Source organism: Silurus meridionalis, chromosome 6 (assembly GCF_014805685.1).
Source record: "Silurus meridionalis isolate SWU-2019-XX chromosome 6, ASM1480568v1, whole genome shotgun sequence".
NCBI classification, from domain to species: domain Eukaryota; kingdom Metazoa; phylum Chordata; class Actinopteri; order Siluriformes; family Siluridae; genus Silurus; species Silurus meridionalis.
Window position 1 is genome coordinate 25,070,522 of NC_060889.1, and position 21,520 is coordinate 25,092,041.

General features: G+C 39.0%; 1 protein-coding gene across 13 annotated transcripts in view; it reads right to left on the bottom strand.

The window, feature by feature from the left end:
• LOC124387128 (adhesion G protein-coupled receptor L2-like) overlaps nucleotides 1-21,520 on the bottom strand; it is a 139,568-nt gene that overhangs the window by 75,402 nt on the left and 42,646 nt on the right. For all 13 annotated transcript variants that reach the window (XM_046851255.1, XM_046851257.1, XM_046851258.1 and 10 more), the window contains exons 3-4: nucleotides 8,819-9,032; nucleotides 2,934-3,043 (exon numbers count right to left, since the gene is read on the bottom strand). In XM_046851255.1, the coding sequence (XP_046707211.1) occupies nucleotides 2,934-3,043; nucleotides 8,819-9,032 (324 nt within the window). The remainder of the gene's footprint in view (nucleotides 1-2,933; nucleotides 3,044-8,818; nucleotides 9,033-21,520) is intronic.

Sequence of the window (21,520 nt, forward strand, 5' to 3'; positions counted from 1 at the left end):
GATGACTTTTCTGAAGGGAAAAATGTTCTTGCTTCACAGAAAAAAAAAATCAATCAAACTAGAGATATAGCTGATGACCATAGCTGTAAATAAAGGCTTTTTTATTTTCAAAAAAACTCTATTCACTGGCAGAAAGCAGTAGAGCATGCGCTCCAATTCAGGGCTGATCTGAAAAACTAGAGAACTTAAACACCCAAATGTAAGTGGAAAAAAGCAAGCATGTCTGCAGAAGAGATTAACAGATGACTCGGTAGACTGGGCTTTTTTTCTTCTTCAATTTCCAGAGGAAAGGCTGCAGACACTCGAAATCGAAATGAGACATTCAGCTGCAAAGACTAAATGAAAAGACAAAGTCTAATTAACAGAGATGTGTTAAAAGGAACTACGCTCCCAGTTGTGCACTTCATATATATAATTTTTTTTCATGCCAGTATTCATGCATTTGTTAACATTTGCTTGGTTTCTGTTTTCAGACAAGATCAAAAACCAACATGCAAAATATTGGCCAGTTTATGCGAGTTGGTTTGCTATGCAGTAGGATGTAGTAGGACTGCTGATAGAATTATTAGTTCCAAACGTTCGTGTTGATGTCAAACTGCACAGCATTCAATTAAAAGGATGACTTCCAATTCATATATCGATCTATATCTATATCACATACATATACCCATTCCACATTTAGTCCCCGTTTGCTGTTATAATAACCTCCACCCTTCTGGGAAGATGTTCTACTAGATTTTGGAGTGTGCTTCTGGAGATTTGTGCTCATTCAGCCACAAGGGTGTAAGTAAATTCAAGGGCTAATGAAGGTGAGGTGAGGAGGCCAGGGTTGAATTTTTATAGCAGGAGATCTTCCACTTTAAGCCACGTAAAGCATATCTTTATGGAGCTTCTTAAGTGGCTTCCTGCACAGGGACATTGTCATTGTCTCCTAGTTCGAATTAAGGGGAAATTTCACTAATGCATTCAAAGACATATTGAACAATTGTGTGCCTCCAAAAAGTGTGGTAAAAGTTTGTAGAAGAACCATATATGGCTGAAAGGTCAGGGGCCCCAATACTTTTATATATGTACATATATATATTTTAAATGATGGCTGATTTCAATGCTAATTTTCAGTAGGTATTATTTTTATTTAATTTATTTGTTTGTTTTTTTTTAGTGCATGGTAACTGGTAGCTTAGTTAATAATAATTTCCACAGCATCCCAACATACAACATATGAGAAGAAGTACACAACTTATTAATGGATGAGCATCAGGGTCTCTTCAGATGCACTGTATGAGCTGACTGCATGATTCCTCAGAACTGGCTCTGGCACGACCTCTGAGAATCGATTTCAGGCGGAAAATAAACAAACATATAATTAAAATGCGATGCAATTTTTTGGGGTGGATCATATCCAACGGATTTATTTATTTATTTGTTTGTTTCGAAATTGAATTTAATCCAATTTTGTTATGCCATCAGCCAGATGTTAAGCAGTCAGGGTTTATTTATTTTTTTATTTTTTATATTTTTTTTCGGGAATTGTTGATATGTTTCTCCACAGGCCACTCTCACTGCTGAGTAGGAGAGCACAGATCAATAATGTTTCACTAGATGATATTGCCTATTTCTGGCAAAATAACTGCAGCCTCATGTAGTGGAAAAGTACAAATAGCTGGAGCGTTCAGGAGGTTGTTTTAAAGCCGACGCCTTTAGCCATGTTCTAAAGAAGCATGAGATGGAATTGAGGTTATTTACTGCTCGGTTGTTACTGCGCAAAAAAAAAAAAAAAAAAAAAAAAGCAAAAGCACAATCACACTATTTATTTTGTTAAAAAAAAAAAAAAATTGAAGGTGTAGTTTAAGGCCGTTTTCACACTTGGCTTGAATACTCTTACATGCAGACGTATGGAATGCGATTTTTGCCAAACGCATTGAACATTTGATTGAACTCTTTTGAACGAAAATATACAACACAGAAGAAGAAAAACAGTCGGAAACAATGGACTCGGTGGCGAAAAATGTAACACGCTTTTCAAATAAACAACATTCTTTGTTGACAGTTTTGTAAGTTTCCTTTTGGCTAATCGTAACGAATCGTTCTGGCAATAACTTTTTTGGCTTAACATCGCTTTACTTTTATTGGCTAGTGAGATCAAAAGCTTTCGAACCTGGAATTTTAGAAAGAATTCGAAAGAAAAGTAATGAACTGGTATGAGACTTTCCAAACCTCTAAAATGAACTACAAAACTAATAAATGATCTAAGTACATACAATATTTTCCTTACAACAGTACAAACCCTATAACTCTACAGAGAACAACATCTAAAATTCACACCATTGAAACTTCTATTTTCAGGTTAGGAAGCTGTCGAAATCAAATCTCACTAGCCAGAGCCAATCACTAGTCATCAATTTCCTGTTTTGTATCATATATTTCCTTTAGTGACAATACCTCCTTAGATGTAGAGCTTGTCGTTAGTCAGAAATAGCCTCAAATGCTTTTTACAACTATTTCCTGTGTTAGAAATGTTAAACTATGCAGTCCGCCACGACATGGGTGTTTATCGCGACACTCTTAAATCACAAGGATCACAAAGGTGAGCGAATTCCAGTTCGCCAGTGCTACGATGTTATATAATACTGAAAGCGTTAAGATTTCACAGCTGACCATAAAAACATGACACGCCATCATGAAACTTGAAACAGTAAGTCACTAACAGTCGCTGATAGCTTCCAGTTTTGGACGACCATAAATTGGTCATCTGGACTGGTCAAAGTTCACCAAAATAACAGAATTTTTCGGAAAAAAAGGCCACAAGTGTGAAAACAGCCCAAACGTTTTATACTATGCACTTCTACATGGTACATTCACATTTGAATCAATGGTGGACAGCAAAATGAATCCCTTCAATGGTATCAAGAAGATAGTAAATAAGTACTTACTATATGGGACACACTCATATTGGACTTCAAGATACTTGTACGTCCCAGGACATGGATCTGGAAAGACGTCGGACCCAGTAATAACGACGCACTGCGTCCGGTTGTTGCATCTGAAAAAACAGAGAAAGATTAGCAGCCCGAGAGTAGGCATTTTACCATTTAGTTTTTTTTCCCACTACATTTTTTAAACGTTTCTTTTCGATTGGAGGCAACCCTGTGCAGCTGGGAATGGGGGTCTCATAAATGGCCTAGGGATCCGTGAAATTACCGAGCAGCACGGTAACCTTAAGGATGGATTTGGACTGTAGTTTATGTCAACAATGTACTACAATGACCACAGGTTGCATTTATGATGAACTGTAATGAATGGACATTCAGTGTTGAGAATGAGGACGGGTTCGTTACTGTACTAGCTTTTTCACAAATCTGTACTTCATTGAAGTATTTCCTTTTGGGGAGACTTTTACTTTTTCACAATATTTCAAAGTCAAATATTTTTACTCAACTACATTTTGTAAAATCAGTCATCCTTTTTATTTATGAGGATAAAAACGTAACCGGTCAAACACGCAGCAAGTCACCAATCAGGGTCGCTCTGTTTTGAACTCGTATTGGCTGCCACTTGGTGTATCTTCTTATCACCCCACAGTTCAGCATCGGTTCAAAAGCAAGCAGAACATTTAGAGAGGAATAAATGATGGACGAAATTCCTGACTTAAACTCGCCACAACACACGTGGCCTTGTTAACACCATTTTTTTAAGTAGTTGAAAAGAAGGTTTTGGGTTCATTATAATTTTAATAAAAATCAATCTGTGTTTGACTCATTAATATCATTCTATTGAACATCATCTATGTAACATTACAGTCTTTTTACATAAACTGAGTTGATTAAGCGAACAGTCTTGTGATGAAATTATGAAAAAAAAGATAATACGAACATTACAGCAACAATAAATCATAGTACTTTGGATACTAAGTACATTTGAAGGCAAATACTTTTGTACTTTTACACAAGTGAACGTTTAAAGGGAGCACTTTTACGTTTACTGGAGTCATATTTCATTTCTACTGTATCTCTACTTTTACTCAAGTACATGGTTTGTGTACTTTGTCCACCACTGGTGTAAAGCTGCTTTGAGACAATATCAATTCCAAAAAAAGGAAATCACGGTTACCAATAGATTCCTCCAATGAACCAAATCGAGTCAAGGGCATTTAAATACAAGAGGAAAAGGAGAAAACAAGCCCACCTTTTAGGAATGACATTGTAAAATATTCATCAAAGTTGTGTCTATGTGAGGTTGTCACTCTCTCCTGGCTTTTAACAGTTATTTAACACAACGACTGACAGCTCAGGATCTGAAACACGAGCAAGTGAATGCAGCGCAAGAACTTAAATGGGAACGTCTTCAGCGTCGAAGTGGTCTCCTTTACAAATAATGTTAAATTAACATGTGTACGGTTTCACCTTTGGCTTTACGGTGTTAAAAAGAAGCCTTCAAATCAAAGTCATCTTTTTTTTTTTTTTAGATCAGGACCCAGGAAGAGTACACCTCCGTAGGGAGTCTTTAATCGCCTAAGTGAAGGGATGCTGATTGACAATGAGGCAGAGTGACTGTTGATTTTGCGTGAACTCAAAATTCAGCTCAGGCCTCCGGAAAGTGGCTCATCAGGCATTCATCTGTTGGTCCTCTCCATGGAATAAATCACCTTAAGTATTTCAAACAAGAATCATTTGTGCATTTGTGTGTGTGACTGCTGGGAGACTTTCAGCTTTTACAGTCGTCAGTGACCTTGACTTTGAAGTTAGACATCTTCATGAATTAAAATGAATTAAGCGTGAGTGTGAGTGTGTGTGAGAGATAGAATAAGTGTCTTGGGTACGTCTGTATGCTCGCCAGAATGGATTTCTGAGTAAATAAACGGAGAAATTGGCCAAACTTCAATCATGCTCTCTATATGCACAGGGATTTATGATACAATTGAAGCAAACACGGTAGATATTCTACCACCGAGAGACGACAAAAAAGGTGACAAAATGGACCTCTTGGCAATCAACTCTGTTAAATATTTCAGGTGGCTTAAAAGAGTTGGCTTTTTTTTACGAGGAATATATATATAAATGATCTTGGGATCAGTATTTATTCCTCTAATGACATCCTATAACTTGTTCCAAAGACTAATTTTAATAATTAGATCATTGGGTTTACATTCAGTACTTCACCATAACTAAAAGGGTCTCTAAATATTTATAAAAATATATATAAAAAAAACCCCACACACACATATACACACCCACAATGTCTGGGCTTTTATGAATATTTTAGACTTGGCTATTGGGTTGGAAAAACATGAGGAATCCATGAGTGCTAAGATTATCTCACAGTAGGAACTATTTCGCTCGGGCATGTTGCGGGACAGCGATAAGGAAAAGAAATTATTCGCTGCACAACTCAAGTCCATAAAAATATCGAAAATAATGTGGTGAAACAGCCTCAGTAAGCAATTATTTGAAATTATTTGCAAGGCCTGAGAATATGCAGTGTGGAATTAAAGGCTCTTTATTTGAGCGATTTCTTTTTTTAAATAAAAAAAAAAAAAAATTATTGCTCCAACCAGAAAACCGTATATCAAAGTATCTTGGGAGAAATGAAAATAGTTTGTGAATGAGACACAAATAAGAAATTGGGTTCAAAGCTTTCCAAGGTTGACAAATTCTCCACTGAAGACTGAGATTGGATGGCGAGACATCGCTGGAATGTAAAACCTGCTGAAGTGGCTTTAATAAATCCTAAATCAAACTCAGAAGTAAAATGACAGACTAATCAGGCCAGGGGAGAGGGATTTGAACTCCTGCAAGGGTTAATGATGAATGAAAGTGAGACTTGTCAACAAAACCAACTAACACGTTTTTAATTGCCTTCGGTAAAGATGAGCGTGGAGATTTTTCTATCTTGTGGGAATGCCTCCCAGTAGCTGCGCATTTTTATTGCTTTACCCCACATGCGGTGTCTTAATTACGCGAGCAACACCAGCCAGTTTCATCATTCCGAAATTCCCTGTATAGCCACTTAAATGACCTTTCTCCAAACATCTTTACTGTGTTCTAGCAAAAAAAAAAAAAGAAAAGAAGTTTGGCTCTTAACATAACCCCTAATTAAGGACATGTCAGGTTTTCTGCCCTTTTAAAAAAAACAATTTCCACCCCCTTGCATCATCTTGTATATCTGAAAGGCCATGGTAATCTGTACAGGACGCTAGTTGTAATACATTTGCGACTTTGTCGATAAAACAATAGGGGGGGGAAAGGCCGTCTATAGCCGGAGGATCTACGATTCCAAAATAAATTCGAAAAATTAATCTGTTTGCATCAACAATTCCATTTTTCATTATTTCGTCAGTGACGTGGCAGAAGTAGGGGATGAGAAAGCACTTAAACGAGAAGAGATGCTCGAAAAGCTCTTTTTTTTTTAGCCTGCGTGTGTTTTGTGTTCGAGTACACTATGGATTGTTGCCGAACAGCAATCGTGCAGTCGGGGGTGCGACCTTGACACCCGGCAATGTCGGCCACACGTGCACTCCGGGGTGTCAAGCAGCAGAATTATACGCGCTGTGAGAGCTGGCTTGTTTGAAATGCGTAAATCGGTACCAGGCGTGCGTGTTTTGAGGAACTACGAAACACAACTGTTGTTTTAGGCTCGTTTGCAGTTTTGTTTTGGCTCGATCCGGGTTCAAGCTTCGTTTCAGACACAACACTCTCTCCAGATCTTCCCTCGTCTCAGTCATAACGAGAAAACAAATATTAAGGACAACCGTCAGAATTTCTTTTTAAACCTACAGTATATTTGGGTTGTATGGAAGTTTTATGCTTGTTGTTTTCACGTGATCACGACATAAAAATGGTTTTATCATAATTATAATTTGTGATTTGACGATCATTGTTTTCTTTAAATCTACTTTTTAAAGTAGATTTTATTATCTGTAATTTTACTTCTACTTAAGTATGTTTTGTCTGAAGTATTGTATTTAGTGACATTTTAAATCATATCTGTTACTAAGTAAAAAAAATAAATTAATTAAAACAAATATTGCAAGGGGGAAAAAAGTGCACCCCAGAAACCACTGCACTGAGTGATTTATAAGCGGAATATAAATGCGCTAAACTCTGAAGAAAAAAAGACTCTAACCCAAACCCTAGTCTGAGATTTATATCACCTTGTCCTTTATTAAATTACGCAAGATTTCCCCAGCCCACCGCCCGCTGTTAAAAAAACATACTTTTCTTTTACTTTAAGTAAATTTTAAATTAGGTATATTTTACTTCAGTAAATTTTTTGATCAGTAACTTTACATATATTCAAGTAAAATTTCATTAAAGTAACAGTACTTTTACTTGAGTAGAATATTTTATTGCTCTTCCCACCTCTGCCATAACCATTTGTCCACGTGCCCACTCGCACAAATGTTTATGGTTATTGTTTATGATTCTGTTCACGAGGAAACAATGTTTGTTATGTTACGATCACAAAAAAATTTAATCGTGATCACGAGAAAACAAGGAAGAAAAATATATTATATATGTATACAAAATGCGTGGCCTCTTAGGACTTTTGTAGGGTAGAGTTGTTAATCAAAAAAGAAAAAAAAATAGAAAACCTTTGATAAGATGTCATCATTTCTTCCACTCCGTGCGGTTTCTTCTCGTGTTTAAACCTCGGTGAATGAATATTAATGGCAAGGACGTTTCCAGCACTTAAACACCAAAGGTTCTGGTCTTTCTCCAGAAAAAAAGCAAGCAAGCAAGCAATGCTTGTTTTTTCTTCCACAGAATCAACAGGTCCTTGAGTCTAAATGGCTTCCCTTTAAACATTACTTCACCAATGCTCTTGTTAATTTTTTTTTTGCTCTACCTTAAAACGCATTATAAGAACTTCCTTCCTTTAAAAACCTACAAAATTCCTTCGGCTTTTAATGAATGTTGGCTGTGTCGGATTTAACTGTGAGGCAGGAGCTCCGCTGCGGGTTAACAGTGCTTTCTCTCGTTTTTTTTTTTTTTTTGCCAGATGCGCAGCGTTGGTTGGGCCTTATGAAATGTTAATATCTCGACCGCTTAAAATATATACCATCACAGCTAGCGGAGGCAGCAGCACAGTTCCCAGGGCTATGAATGTGTGCGTAAATGCGTGTGTGTATATGTGTGTGTAGTCTGGCACCGACACAAGAACGTCCTGAGAGAGCAGGAGCAAGCACAAGTGTCACAAATATAAATGGTTTGAGAGGAGAGCATTACTCAGAGCCGCAGCCTGTGCCACTGCTGGCAAGAGGAGAGATTTGAACAAAGAAAACCAGCTTTTCAATCTGTAAAAGGGGGCTGCTCAGGAAACGGCTGTGTGAGAGTGTGTGTGTCTTACGTCTAACATTTATGAGACGGCTTGAGCCATTGGTATGCTCAACATTATGAGACAAAACTATCCGGCCAAAGTGGTTTCCAAAATGTTGAGCTGATTTGACACATCCATTTTGTCTCTTTAGCGTTTCACATAGATATCGGAATATGTGCCCTCTGGAAATTTCCTTATCTCGGCTACCTTTTGAGATTCCTTAAAAAAAAAAAATCCAACTTCTCAGTAGCACCTGGTAGAGGAACCCCTTCTCGTGATCCGCGACTGAGCAGTAACGCTGACATTCGCCTTTTGTTTATGTTATTCCAGCTGTCCCCTTAGCATTAAAGTAACACAGCGACTACCAGCGAATTGGAAAACAACCCTGCGTACTTAAAGAACCTCGGAATAATAATAAAGCCCTATCTACGAAAGCAATCTGAAAGGCAGGAAATGGAGTCCACATTTCCATTCTGAGTGATGCTTGGCACGCAGCCTTTACCTCTGAGATATGATTTTGTAGGCATCTGGGAGGTAGCAGTTGATGTTTTCCATCTGGAAAGGGTCGGCGTCGCAGATCTTGTCGTCTGTGCGGCCGTAGTTGGCCGTCTCGATCATGATGACGTCACTCCCCGGGCATCGGAGGTCAATGGGGTAACCTTCGCACGACAGCTCTCGGCGTACCAGGCCGAACGGGAGAGCTGCTCGACTGAACCCTGCAGAACAGACCGAAAAATGAAGAGGTAAGTAACATTGGACAACAAATGTACTACACACATTGTTTATAATGATTGTGATTGTTTTTTTCTTTTTAATTATCCAAAATATATGTTTTTTTTTTTTTTATCAAAGTCGAGGCAAATCATCTGGAAATCAGACCACTTGCAAAAAAAGACTCTAAAATCAAACACTTGATTCCTTTTCAAATTTTACACCGTTTGGAAGAAATCCAGAGTAAATTGAGTTGACTGAGCAGTTGAGGGTTAGGGGCCTTGCTCAAGGGCCCAGCAGTTTCTTCTTGAGGGTGCTGGGCTTTAAGAAGTTACCACCTCCACCCAAACTGATCACCACACCAATTGTTGTAAAGTGTTAAGTTTTAAATCATAGCCATGACCAGAATAGTCTTACTTCTATCTTCAGTAGTTATTACGATAGTTAGATTACAATCTAAATCCAGGCCACATTTTTTTCCTCACCAAAAAGATTTATGAAAAAATTAGGAAGAGTAAAGGCTACTCACATCAAGCATACCAACCCTGTAGCTTGAATTTCTTGAACTGCTTGAAGCTACGTATAGATTTTCTACATTTTCCAAAATATAGTCCCTATAATTTAAGAAACTATACCTAAAAAGCCAATCCTACACTTTATCCTCAACAAATTGGTAATGATAACAAACGGGAAACTCAATACAGCGAACTGTCATCCGGCACACCATCTATTTTCATTTGCATGTCAATGACTTCATAGCTGTTTCACCTCGACGACATTATGAACATGTTTCTTAATTTAGACCTGGAATGGATATCCAGGTGCCTGTGATGTGCGGCCGAATCTGTCCACACGGCTTTTGTGAGGAAAGACGATTAAATAGACATTAGCGGATGCCCTTCATGGTTGCTTCACTTTGACAAACAGTACCTCTTTCAAAGTGGCCAACGGGATCGTGTAATGCGCTAGGAATGCGAGATGCTACGAGTATGATTTTGGATAAAAATGAAAAAGCTTGGCCATGCTCACTGAGTTTCAGAGGAAGGCAGATTAAAATAAACAACAGCAAGGAAGTGAGTGTTTAGTAAGTAAAAAGGAAAAGAAGAAAAAGAAGGAAAAAAGTCTATGTTCGAAAAAATAAGACAAAGAGCTTAACCGCGACTGCGAATTTTTCTGCCGTAGATGAAAGAGTGCATGCGTTTTTTTTTTCCCTTTTTGTCGTTACTCGATGCGGACCAGACGCACAGACGAGACTTTGATGACGACTTTTTGAAGAATCAGTCGTTTCAATCAAATAAACACCAGCAGCATCAATCTATGAATTTCCTTTGAAAAAGTTTTAAAAGAATAAATAAATAAATAAATAAATAAATGAATGAAATTCTCATGATCACAAAAATGATTATGCACAAAAAAACATAGATCTAAACCCCTAGCCCCGTGACAACATTATAAAGAGATCTACATGAAATTTTAGATATTATTTACAGCTCATATTAAACCAAAACAAAAATTCTACACTTTTTTCACTGGGGTGGGGAAGGGGTAGCTCAGAGGTTAAATGCTAGACTTCTAATCAGAAGGTCCTGAGTTTCAATCCCACCAGCACTAATCTGCCCCTGCTGGGCTCTTGAGCAAAGCCCTTAACCCCCAACTGCTAAGTTGTATGAATGAGATAATTCTAAGTTGCTCTGGGTAATGCCCTAAAAGTCAATATTTTTATTTTTATTTTTAAGTCAAATTGGTCAAAAAGTGCTGATATTACCATTTACATTTATGCCATTTGGCAGACATCTTTTAGTCCAATAACTTAAACACTAAACTACTACCTCCCCTTTTCTATATTGACACAGACATAATTCAAGTTGTATAATAAAACATTATTCAACAAAGAAAACCTAATCGTTGTTATGCCAGTGAGATTTTCTGTGAGATGTTTATGTGACAGTTATGGAAGAAGTGTCCAGTGCCAACGCTTGTAATAAGACGACAAAGTCATAGATAAAATTCATAACAAAAAGATGACTGGCCAAAACGCGACAGTACAAGAGGATGGAAAGATAGACATGCTGTTAGTGGTAACACTTCCACAGTGATGATTATCTTTCTATGGCATCACATCCTGCCTCGCTTTATTCGCATTCAAACAGCCAAAATCATCTCACGCACAGGATGATATATTTCAAGTGTTTATTTCTTTAATTTTGATGATTCTGGCTTACAGATAATGAAAACCCAAAATTCAGTATCTCAGAAATATATCATAAATATTTATGTTACACTTTTTGTATTTAATTACTAAAATAAATCAACTTTTAATGATATTCTAATGTATTAGATGCACTATATATATATATATATATATATATATATATATATATATATATATATATATATATATATAATATAATATTTGATCACCTTTATCTGTTCTAAATGTGCCATAAATTAGAACTTTTCAAGTTTTAAACCTCGAATCAACATGCACACAAATATTGATGCTTTATGCAAATGTATGTTTATTATTAGTGAATCCATACTCAAAATAGAGCATAAAGACAAAACATGCTTGTAAATGTTTTAAAGTGATTATGGTGTTTTCAATGGCATAAAATCATCAGGACACCAAACGGAAATTTTGCCATGTTTCCACACGGACGTCTTTAATCGCCGGATGTGTGCATCATGGTGGATTTTGTTGTTTGATTTGAGATTTGGTGTATCGATAAAACAATTGTTTAGTGGTTTAAAAATAATTTTTAGCTGGAAGGTTTTTTTTTTATTATATCTTATTAAAGAAAGGAAATCGTATGTAAATGTGTGTTGCGTTGAAGGTTTTATTTTTTGCCTCATTTATTGTTTTACATTATATATATATATATAGAGGAAAAGTTATACAAAAGCCAGAGAGAGTAAACTAAGACGGTAGTGTCGAAGAGAGCGAATTAAAACGTGTGCGAAAGACAGAAAGAGAGAGAGAACATGAATCCTAGCCACATGAAGTGTAATTTAATCCATTTTACAGTCGTGCCGATCGAAGGAGGGACCGTCTGGAGTCCATACGGGGAAAAAATCTATACGCCGTGCACTGCAGCTACGAGCTCAGCCAAACAGCCATGCTTAGGGGAAAATTAACTGTTTGCCTCAATTGTTTTCCCCCTTCAACAAATGATTTGAAAAAGTTCGGGTTATTTTGTGAATGCCAGGCAGTGGCGACTTCAAGCGGAGAACACGGACGGAAAGGAAACAAACAAACTTATCATTCTCAGATCGTAAGCACCGCATGTGGTGTAGTGCAGGTCCTGCTATGAAGCCGACGATTGAGGAGACGAAAGAAAAAAAGGTAGAGCGGCTCCATTTTCACTTCAGAAAGCATAAGGAGATGGAATGAAATGTCAATAATCACAGTCGTTAGCAGCAACACTTGGTCCCAAGGGGGGCAGCTGCCATTTGTGTTTTCTGCTCCATGCTCTCCAATTAGCCTGCTCTCAGCCTGTTGCCTTGGCAGAACGAGGAAAAAAAGAGAAAACAACACGGAAAAGAAAAACTGCGAGGAAAAAAAACAATGCGCTGCTCTTTTTTTTTCCATTCCGCCATTCATTCCGTAACCAGCTCACTTAGCACCCAAACTCTAATTACACCTTCGAGCGTAGGCCTGACACTACCTTCGTGCTGTCTGAACACCGAACACACACATGTGTATCTGTATTGTAAAAGCTGACCATTAGTTAGAGTGTTGTGGAGCACCGGCTCCCGACTGTCAGCTCCTCCACTGTGATTCTGCCAAAAAACTCTTCCTTTCCCTTCTTACTGTGTGTTTCTAGTCTGGTCTGAAGCTGTGCAAGTCAAGCCTGTTAGAGCTTAATTACACCAATCACGTCTCATTTACATAATATGAAAAAGAAACTGTATTACACTGAAAATATGAGGTTTTTTTTTTTTGGTTTTTTGCATTGTACGTGGCCTTTTCAAAAGCCTCCGAGCATTTGGGATCCATTTTGTAGCGCTCTAAGTGAATGCCTTGTGAGTACCTAAAAAAGCATGAAATGTCTGGATTCCACTGTGCAGGAATGTCTGTTGGTTTTGAAATCAACATAGTGTAGCATAGTGCTGCATTTTTTCCTTTCGATTCGGACACGTCATTGGACGTCTACCAAAAGACCCGCATGTGTGATGGCGGTACTTTGCTATGACCTTCTCAACGTAAACCCAAATAGTAAAGCACTGCTCCGAATAAACAGATGTGTAAAAAGGAAAAAAAAAGAAAATACAGATATGAATAGAATGCGTTTTTTTATTTTGCTGGAAAGTTTTACATAGCATTTCGCTGAGATGAGATGTGTGCATGGGGATTGAAGTATCATGGGACGCAAAAAAATAAATAAAAAACGAGCGAGTGGGAGTGAGCGATATTTTTATGTTTATGCATTTATGCTGTTTATACATTGCTTTTTATTAAGTCAGTCAGAGAAGTTTAAATTCAGCTAAAAACTATTTCCAGAAAAGTTAAATTCATCAGAAAATGTTGCTATTGGGTATGTGTGTGCATCGGCATTAAAGTTAATGATATGATGCATTGACTTAAAAAATATTTGCAATGGAAAAAAGCAATTTATTTATATTTAATTTTAATAGATGTGTTATACTTTTATAATTTAGAAAGTGACCAATAATTTGCGACCAATATTTAATCTGTAAATTGATTTCTCCTCGATAATCTCTTTCTCCGCACCGCTACTGCTACGTGAATATGACGAATCACAACACTACGGAAACCGAGGCGTGTCCTGAGAGTCACATAGAATAAAGATTAACATGGCAGAGGTAGAGCTGCATCTTCCTGGAGACAGAACTGGAAAAGAATGTCTAGTTTTTTAAAATCTTTTTTTTCTACTTTTTTTTCAACTACAAATGCCTAAAAGTATGTGCTGTGTGTCTAAACCAATGAAATAAAAGCGAACTGTCTGTACCATATTAAATTGCATAACATCATATTTTTCTCATTACATTGTGCTGCATTGTGTTGAATCGAATCGAAATCGGATCGTCCTGCACTTTAATAGGGGTGAATCGTATCGTAGCGTAGCGTATCGTATCGTATCGTATCAGTAGCTGCTTCATATGTATCTTTGATGTATCGTATTGTTGGCTACCCATTAAGGTGCGAATCGCATTGGCCTAAGGTATGGAGCTGCACATCACCACATCCACTTCAGGTTTAAACAGTTTGGATACGCGATACCCCCCTTTACAAAATAGTGCAAACTAACAGACTGATTCACACTTCGAAATGTTGAGAAGCCATCCACATCTGGAACAGCAAGCTGTTGAACTAACCCTGGCCCCTCCCTCGCTTCACCACAAAAGACTGATGAATAGCTGAAAGCTCATTCCTCATGGTAGGGTGTGACAGGTTTATCACACTTTAACGCTGTGCAGAGAGTAGGGGGACCGTGTGTTTCATGGCTTTTTAAAATTCGGAGGAGATAAAATAAAGCCGAACATATTGCCTTTGAGCGGGGACCACCCTTCATCGCAGCCCCTCCCTTTCCCTCCATCTCCATCTCTTTTGGCACTAAGGCTACTCGCATCCATCAAACGTATGTGGTCTGATCGCAAACAGCTGTCAACAGAGGGCCTAGAAATTGATGAAGCCCCGATGCTGGAGTGCAAACCTCCCCCCTACCCCACCCTGTGCAAGATGCATGTCTCCGAGGGCTCGGAGGCTAGAAACAAAGTTAAATCAATAACAGGGACAGGGGAGTATCTGGACTAACCTGGGAACCCATCTCTGACAACTAATTACGATGCCATTCGGAATCAGGCAGTCAGTTTATCAAGCCCGACCTCTGGGTCAAGATAATCCGCCAGCCGCGAGCGCCGAAAAACACTCCACTGTTTCTGATAACACATCTCACTAAATCTCAACTGTCACACTGTGAATTTTTTTAAGCAGTTTTATTTGCATCCTGCTCTACCGTACGAGTGCAAGGAGCAACTTAGATGTCTCCGAAGCTTAGGGAGACGTTCCAAGCCAAAACCTAGACGATACCTTATGGACAAGCTTCAAATTATTTATTAACTATTAATTCTTACATCTGCAGATCAGATTGGTGGGGGGGATGGGGGGTTCGTATTGCTTGGAGGGTTCAGCCAACATGCCTCCAACTACCGCTTTGTAACAAATCAAGCGTCGAGGTCACCATGTACGGAGTATTACAATCTGCCAAAGACTAAACTCGTACTGAGCCATGAAACTTTCTCCTTGTATGGTTCTTATATGTCTCTATGCTACTGTATTCTTATATTTATTAAATAAAAAGTCTTTGAAATGGCTGTAAGCTTTCCTCTAATTCAAAAGTTTTATTTTAATTTTGAGTACCTGCATATTTCTATAAACCTGGCTAAGTCTGGTTTAGCCTGAACAAAACAAGAAGAAGCAACACTGAAGTCTGGGCCAAGTGATTTTGTTATCTTTTATTTTAATTTCTGTTTTTTACTCAACTGTATTACAGAAGGGTACCCAAGATGGTAATTTATACATTACATGGAATGCTCGCTCTGATTTACCATGGCAACTGGCCTGGCTATGACATAATTGGCCGTGATCCCTCTTCTCCCAGCCTATTGACACAGACCTTATCAGGCATTCTGGTCACTGGCTGGGAATCGTAGCTTTTCTTATGACTCTCTTTGCCCTGCTCTCTAAGCTGCCTATTGAGCTCAAGGCAAACAGGCAGCAGCCAATACACTCCCACAATTGAAGCACATTCTGGACACCGCTCTCGTTTTGTTTGATCCGTGAGCACCCTCTATTATACAAATGTTGTTTTCCCCCTATCAGCATCCTTGAAGTTCAATGTTGCACAACAGCTCAGAATATAGCATTCGATCAAAGAAAGAAAACGACAACACAGAGAGGCAGTGGATAGAATCAGATTCTTCGGATCTCCTGGCAGTTGAAGAGCCAATCAGCGCACAAGAGGACCAAAATGCACCCTGTGCAACGACAAAAACCCAGCGGACCGACAGCCAGCACAACTCCATGCTCAGGGGACTGCAGTTACCTTATTTACAGTTCGGCATAAGCTCCGAGCTTAGCCAAATACGTCGACTTCATGATTATTATATTGGACTTTTCCATTATGTCTAAAGGTTCTTCAAAATTAACATATAGATTAAATCTTTTTTTCATGAAACATCATGTATTTTGTCTTGATCCTGTGGAAACTCTGCTCCTTTTCCCTATTGTGTAAATATTTTCAGGAATGGGAAATAGGCCGGTGTGTGTGTGTGTGAGATGCTGTCGAATTTCATCATGTGATCAATTCGGCTGTGTTGAAAAACGCTCTGGCAGCCAAAGAAACATAAAAGTGGAGCACAAAAGTGAAAACTAAGCAAAGAACGTGAACAAGTAAGAAATAAACTTCCAATAATGGATAGAGGATGGGGGGAAAAACTATAGCTGGTAAGCCATCACAGAATTAGACGTAGTTAATATCGCGCTTACGTGTAGCTTGAAACGCTTATTTTAGCCTGTTTTAATTTATCTGTGATTATACTGAATAAAAAGTCCATCTGATGAGAGAGTAACCTAAGGGAATTTGGGAAAAAGCAGAAAATTTGCAATTATTTGTTCATGGATGTCATGCTAAGGTTAAATATGGTGTGTGTTTTTATTATGGTGCTACATATTTGGAAGTGTTGCATGTGCAAATATCATACCTTTGTAAATTATTCATTGATTAGTTTGTACCCATGAGGACTTTGCCTAAAAAAAGTGTAAGAATGAGAATAGATGCTTATCTTTGTATAGTTTTGCTTATTTTTGTTCTTTTTTTGGGGGTTAATTATAATGAATATCGCTGATTCTGCAAGAGCAAAGAACGCTATGTTATTATTCGGGCCGAAAAAGTGCACCGTTGCCTATTATCTGGTTAGGATGAAAGTACAGTCTTGTCATTAGGTAATTAGTTTCCTTGGTGGGCACAATGGAGTCCCATTTAGGCTTAATTTCCACCTCGTTCCCAGCGTTCCTGGGAGGGGCTCCGAAAATAACGATCCCGATCAGCGCTAAATAGATACTGAAGAATGAATTATGGTGTTTTATATATCTAAACGTTTACTTAATGCCTCTTAATTTGCTCTATACAGAGAGAATTAGATTGCTGACACATAGGATGAGGTCACTGACCTTAAGACGAAATGAGTATTGTCTTGTATGACCACATCGTAAAGCCGGACAGAAAACACTACTCCAACAAATGAATATTGATTGCATGTGTACATATGATCCTAAACGCTGACAAAGACCACTAGGCGATAGCGACCATGAAGTGTCCTCACTTACAGATAATCAAAGCAGGGGTAAAGTGCACTTATTTCAGTGACAGGGAGCAGATAGCCGATAGAGGGGGGGTGTATATTAGTAAGAACATGTACTATAGATGTAAATCAATGTCAGACTAAAAAAGAGAACTTTTATATTGCTTTGAAGTAATGAACCAGTGAGTCAAGTCTCATTTCTGCTTTGTATATATCATCAATGTATAGGCCTGGCTTATATTTATTTATTTTTAAATGTCCTCAGACCACACACAATTGCCTAAGGATTGGTTGAAGGAGTGTGGTGTGCACAATAAATGAAGCTATCCTCCTCAGAAAGAATCGCCTGTCATACCCGTTCTTGACGAGTACCTCAGAGCATCTCCCCTCAGTGCAACTGATCATTGGTGTGCACCCAAAGGAAAACATGTAATACTGCACCACCTCCACGTGTGTGCCCTGAAAAGAAATATGAAGTGGTGATATTTTATTCGTTCTAAAATCCACCACCATTGTTTTTGTCCTACAGGTATTAAGCGGGAGGTGATTCTCTTTACACCACTTGGTAAAAACTCCACCGTCCACTGGTTTCTCACCACTGATGCAGCAGAGTTGTCACAGCATTCTTGGAATTGGCATGGTCCTGAGTTACACTAAAAGCCTGATGCGTAGAAGGAAAATAAGGAGGAAGAGAGAGCAGTCCTCCAGAGGGTTTCGGTCTTGTACATTCTCGAGTCTGAGTTACAGCTGGAAAGCTGAACAAACTGTGACCACATGGTGGGATAATCCAACAGCCAGTTCATCATGCTATCACCGGTCTGTATTGATTGAGCCGAGCTCTCCACCAGAGTGAGCTGATGGAATTGGACGCACTGAAAATGTTAAAGAACATGATTTACTCTGGCTTTTCCTTTTAAAGGACAGGCAGTAGTAATACAGGCAGAAGAAATGCCATCATCCACATCCATGTGAAATGCAAACTAGAGCAGATCTTGACAATATGCAGGTGACGCCTTGGTGTTTTCTATAAAATATTTATTTTTCCGCATCCATGAGGATGTATAATTTAATATAATTTTCCATGGTGACAGGACTTCAAAACAGACCTTTGAAATTAAATTTACAGGATTTAAGTTATCCAACACCTTAGGCATGTTCAACTCCCTTCCCAGTTGTAAAGCTGTGATGGAGAGTGTGGCTGTGTTTTAAGTCACGGTATTGACCGTTGTCTGTGATATTCCTGAAATTGTTTCCTGCCATAGCCAACAGTGGGGTAGGTGTGGGAGGAAAATTGTTTCCGTCATAGCCAAGAGTGGGGTAGGTGTGGGAGGATTTATAGGAGCTGCCAGTGGAACAAAGTCAATTAAGGACAAGGAGTTACATCCATGGAGGTTGTTGGCCAAGGTCATTACCATTAACTAGTAATGAAGGAAGGGCATTAAACTTGTTCAAAGAATAGGTTAAACTTGTTTGCCCCTTCTTTAGCCACTCCAGCCGTGCCCCTATGTCTTTTTCCTGTTAATATCCTCATACATCGCCAGAATCCTTGTCTTTCATTTGTTCCACTTTTCTGTCTTTGGCGTGCTTGGCCTCAACTCGGTCTTCCACCCTTTTCCTCTCAAGATAACATTGATGCCCTTAGAACTCCGTGCCTTCTTTTAGGGAAGCAATTGACATCCGTTTAAAGATAAGAACATGTACTATAGATGTAAATCAATGTCAGACTAAAAAAGAGGTTTTAATAACTTTTATATTGCTTTGAAGTAATGAACCAGTGAGTCAAGTCTCATTTCTGCTTTGTATATATCATCAATGTATAGGCCTGGCTTTTATTTATTTATTTTTAAATGTCCTCAGACCACACACAATTGCCTAAGGATTGGTTGAAGGAGTGTGGTGTGCACAATAAATGAAGCTATCCTCCTCAGAAAGAATCGCCTGTCATACCCGTTCTTGACGAGTACCTCAGAGCATCTCCCCTCAGTGCAACTGATCATTGGTGTGCACCCAAAGGAAAACATGTAATACTGCACCACCTCCACGTGTGTGCCCTGAAAAGAAATATGAAGTGGTGATATTTTATTCGTTCTAAAATCCACCACCATTGTTTTTGTCCTACAGGTATTAAGCGGGAGGTGATTCTCTTTACACCACTTGGTAAAAACTCCACCGTCCACTGGTTTCTCACCACTGATGCAGCAGAGTTGTCACAGCATTCTTGGAATTGGCATGGTCCTGAGTTACACTAAAAGCCTGATGCGTAGAAGGAAAATAAGGAGGAAGAGAGAGCAGTCCTCCAGAGGGTTTCGGTCTTGTACATTCTCGAGTCTGAGTTACAGCTGGAAAGCTGAACAAACTGTGACCACATGGTGGGATAATCCAACAGCCAGTTCATCATGCTATCACCGGTCTGTATTGATTGAGCCGAGCTCTCCACCAGAGTGAGCTGATGGAATTGGACGCACTGAAAATGTTAAAGAACATGATTTACTCTGGCTTTTCCTTTTAAAGGACAGGCAGTAGTAATACAGGCAGAAGAAATGCCATCATCCACATCCATGTGAAATGCAAACTAGAGCAGATCTTGACAATATGCAGGTGACGTCTTGGTGTTTTCTATAAAATATTTATTTTTTCCGCATCCATGAGGATGTATAATTTAATATAATTTTCCATGGTGACAGGACTTCAAAACAGACCTTTGAAATTAAATTTACAGGATTTAAGTTATCCAACACCTTAGGCATGTTCAACTCCCTTCCCAGTTGTAAAGCTGTGATGGAGAGTGTGGCTGTGTTTTAAGTCACGGTATTGACCGTTGTCTGTGATATTCCTGAAATTGTTTCCCCTGCCATAGCCAACAGTGGGGTAGGTGTGGGAGGAAAATTGTTTCCCCGTCATAGCCAAGAGTGGGGTAGGTGTGGGAGGATTTATAGGAGCTGCCAGTGGAACAAAGTCAATTAAGGACAAGGAGTTACATCCATGGAGGTTGTTGGCCAAGGTCATTACCATTAACTAGTAATGAAGGAAGGGCATTAAACTTGTTCAAAGAATAGGTTAAACTTGTTTGCCCCCTTCTTTAGCCACTCCAGCCGTGCCCCTATGTCTTTTTCCTGTTAATATCCTCATACATCGCCAGAATCCCTTGTCTTTCATTTGTTCCACTTTTCTGTCTTTGGCGTGCTTGGCCTCAACTCGGTCTTCCACCCTTTTCCTCTCAAGATAACATTGATGCCCTTAGAACTCCGTGCCTTCTTTTAGGGAAGCAATTGACATCCGTTTTAAAGATAATAACATGTCAGATGGAGTATAGCTGCATGAACCCCAAAAGTTTATCTCACACTGTATCCCATAAACCAGCATGCCTCTTAGTGCTGGGAAGCTGACAAATCCCAGGCTCATAGCTTCTTGGCAACAGAGTGGGCGAGGTCTAGTCCAAACAGAGGCTCCAGGCTTCGGGCAACGGTTGTCATTCTCTATTAACGCCCATTTTGATTGGTCTTTGTGGCTGTGGAAACGGCAAACAGCTGCATGCAAATCTGTCGACAGCCACCTCCTCTGTCCCCCTGGGGTTCTTCCTCCATTGTCCTGGGCTCCAACCACTGCAGGAGACAGTTCTCAAGGGAAAAAGGATGTAGAGAGGGAGGGAGTGTTGTCTTTAAAGGAGGATGAGAGGCCCCACTGTGGGCACAGCAGGGATTCCTCATGACTGTTTGTCTTCTTTGTCATTCAATTCTCGATATTACCAGCCGGCAACATCTTGGAAAGAAAAGGGGAGTCGGAGAGTTAAGCGCAGCCCCCATCATGCTCCTGCCTTCATAATCCAGCCTTCATAACAAGGAGAGCTTATGATTTTGTACATGCGATGAAGTCAAGAGCATCTAAGCACTTTACAACAGGCAGGGAAATTCAGAAGGTGTTTTACAGCTTCTTTCTGTTTAGGCACAAGCTCAACTTTGGCAGATAGTTATAAAAAAAGTACTGTTTACATGATCAACCAAGCTGAAATGAATTCCACAAATCAATGTGCTACATCCCTTTGACACAAAAAAACAAGCATATTCAAAATGATCTCGCTAGAAAGCCATTTTAAAAACTCTGATACTCTGATATACCTCTGATACCAAACTGTCGACTCTGCATTTTTGGACATGTAAAATATGGCACC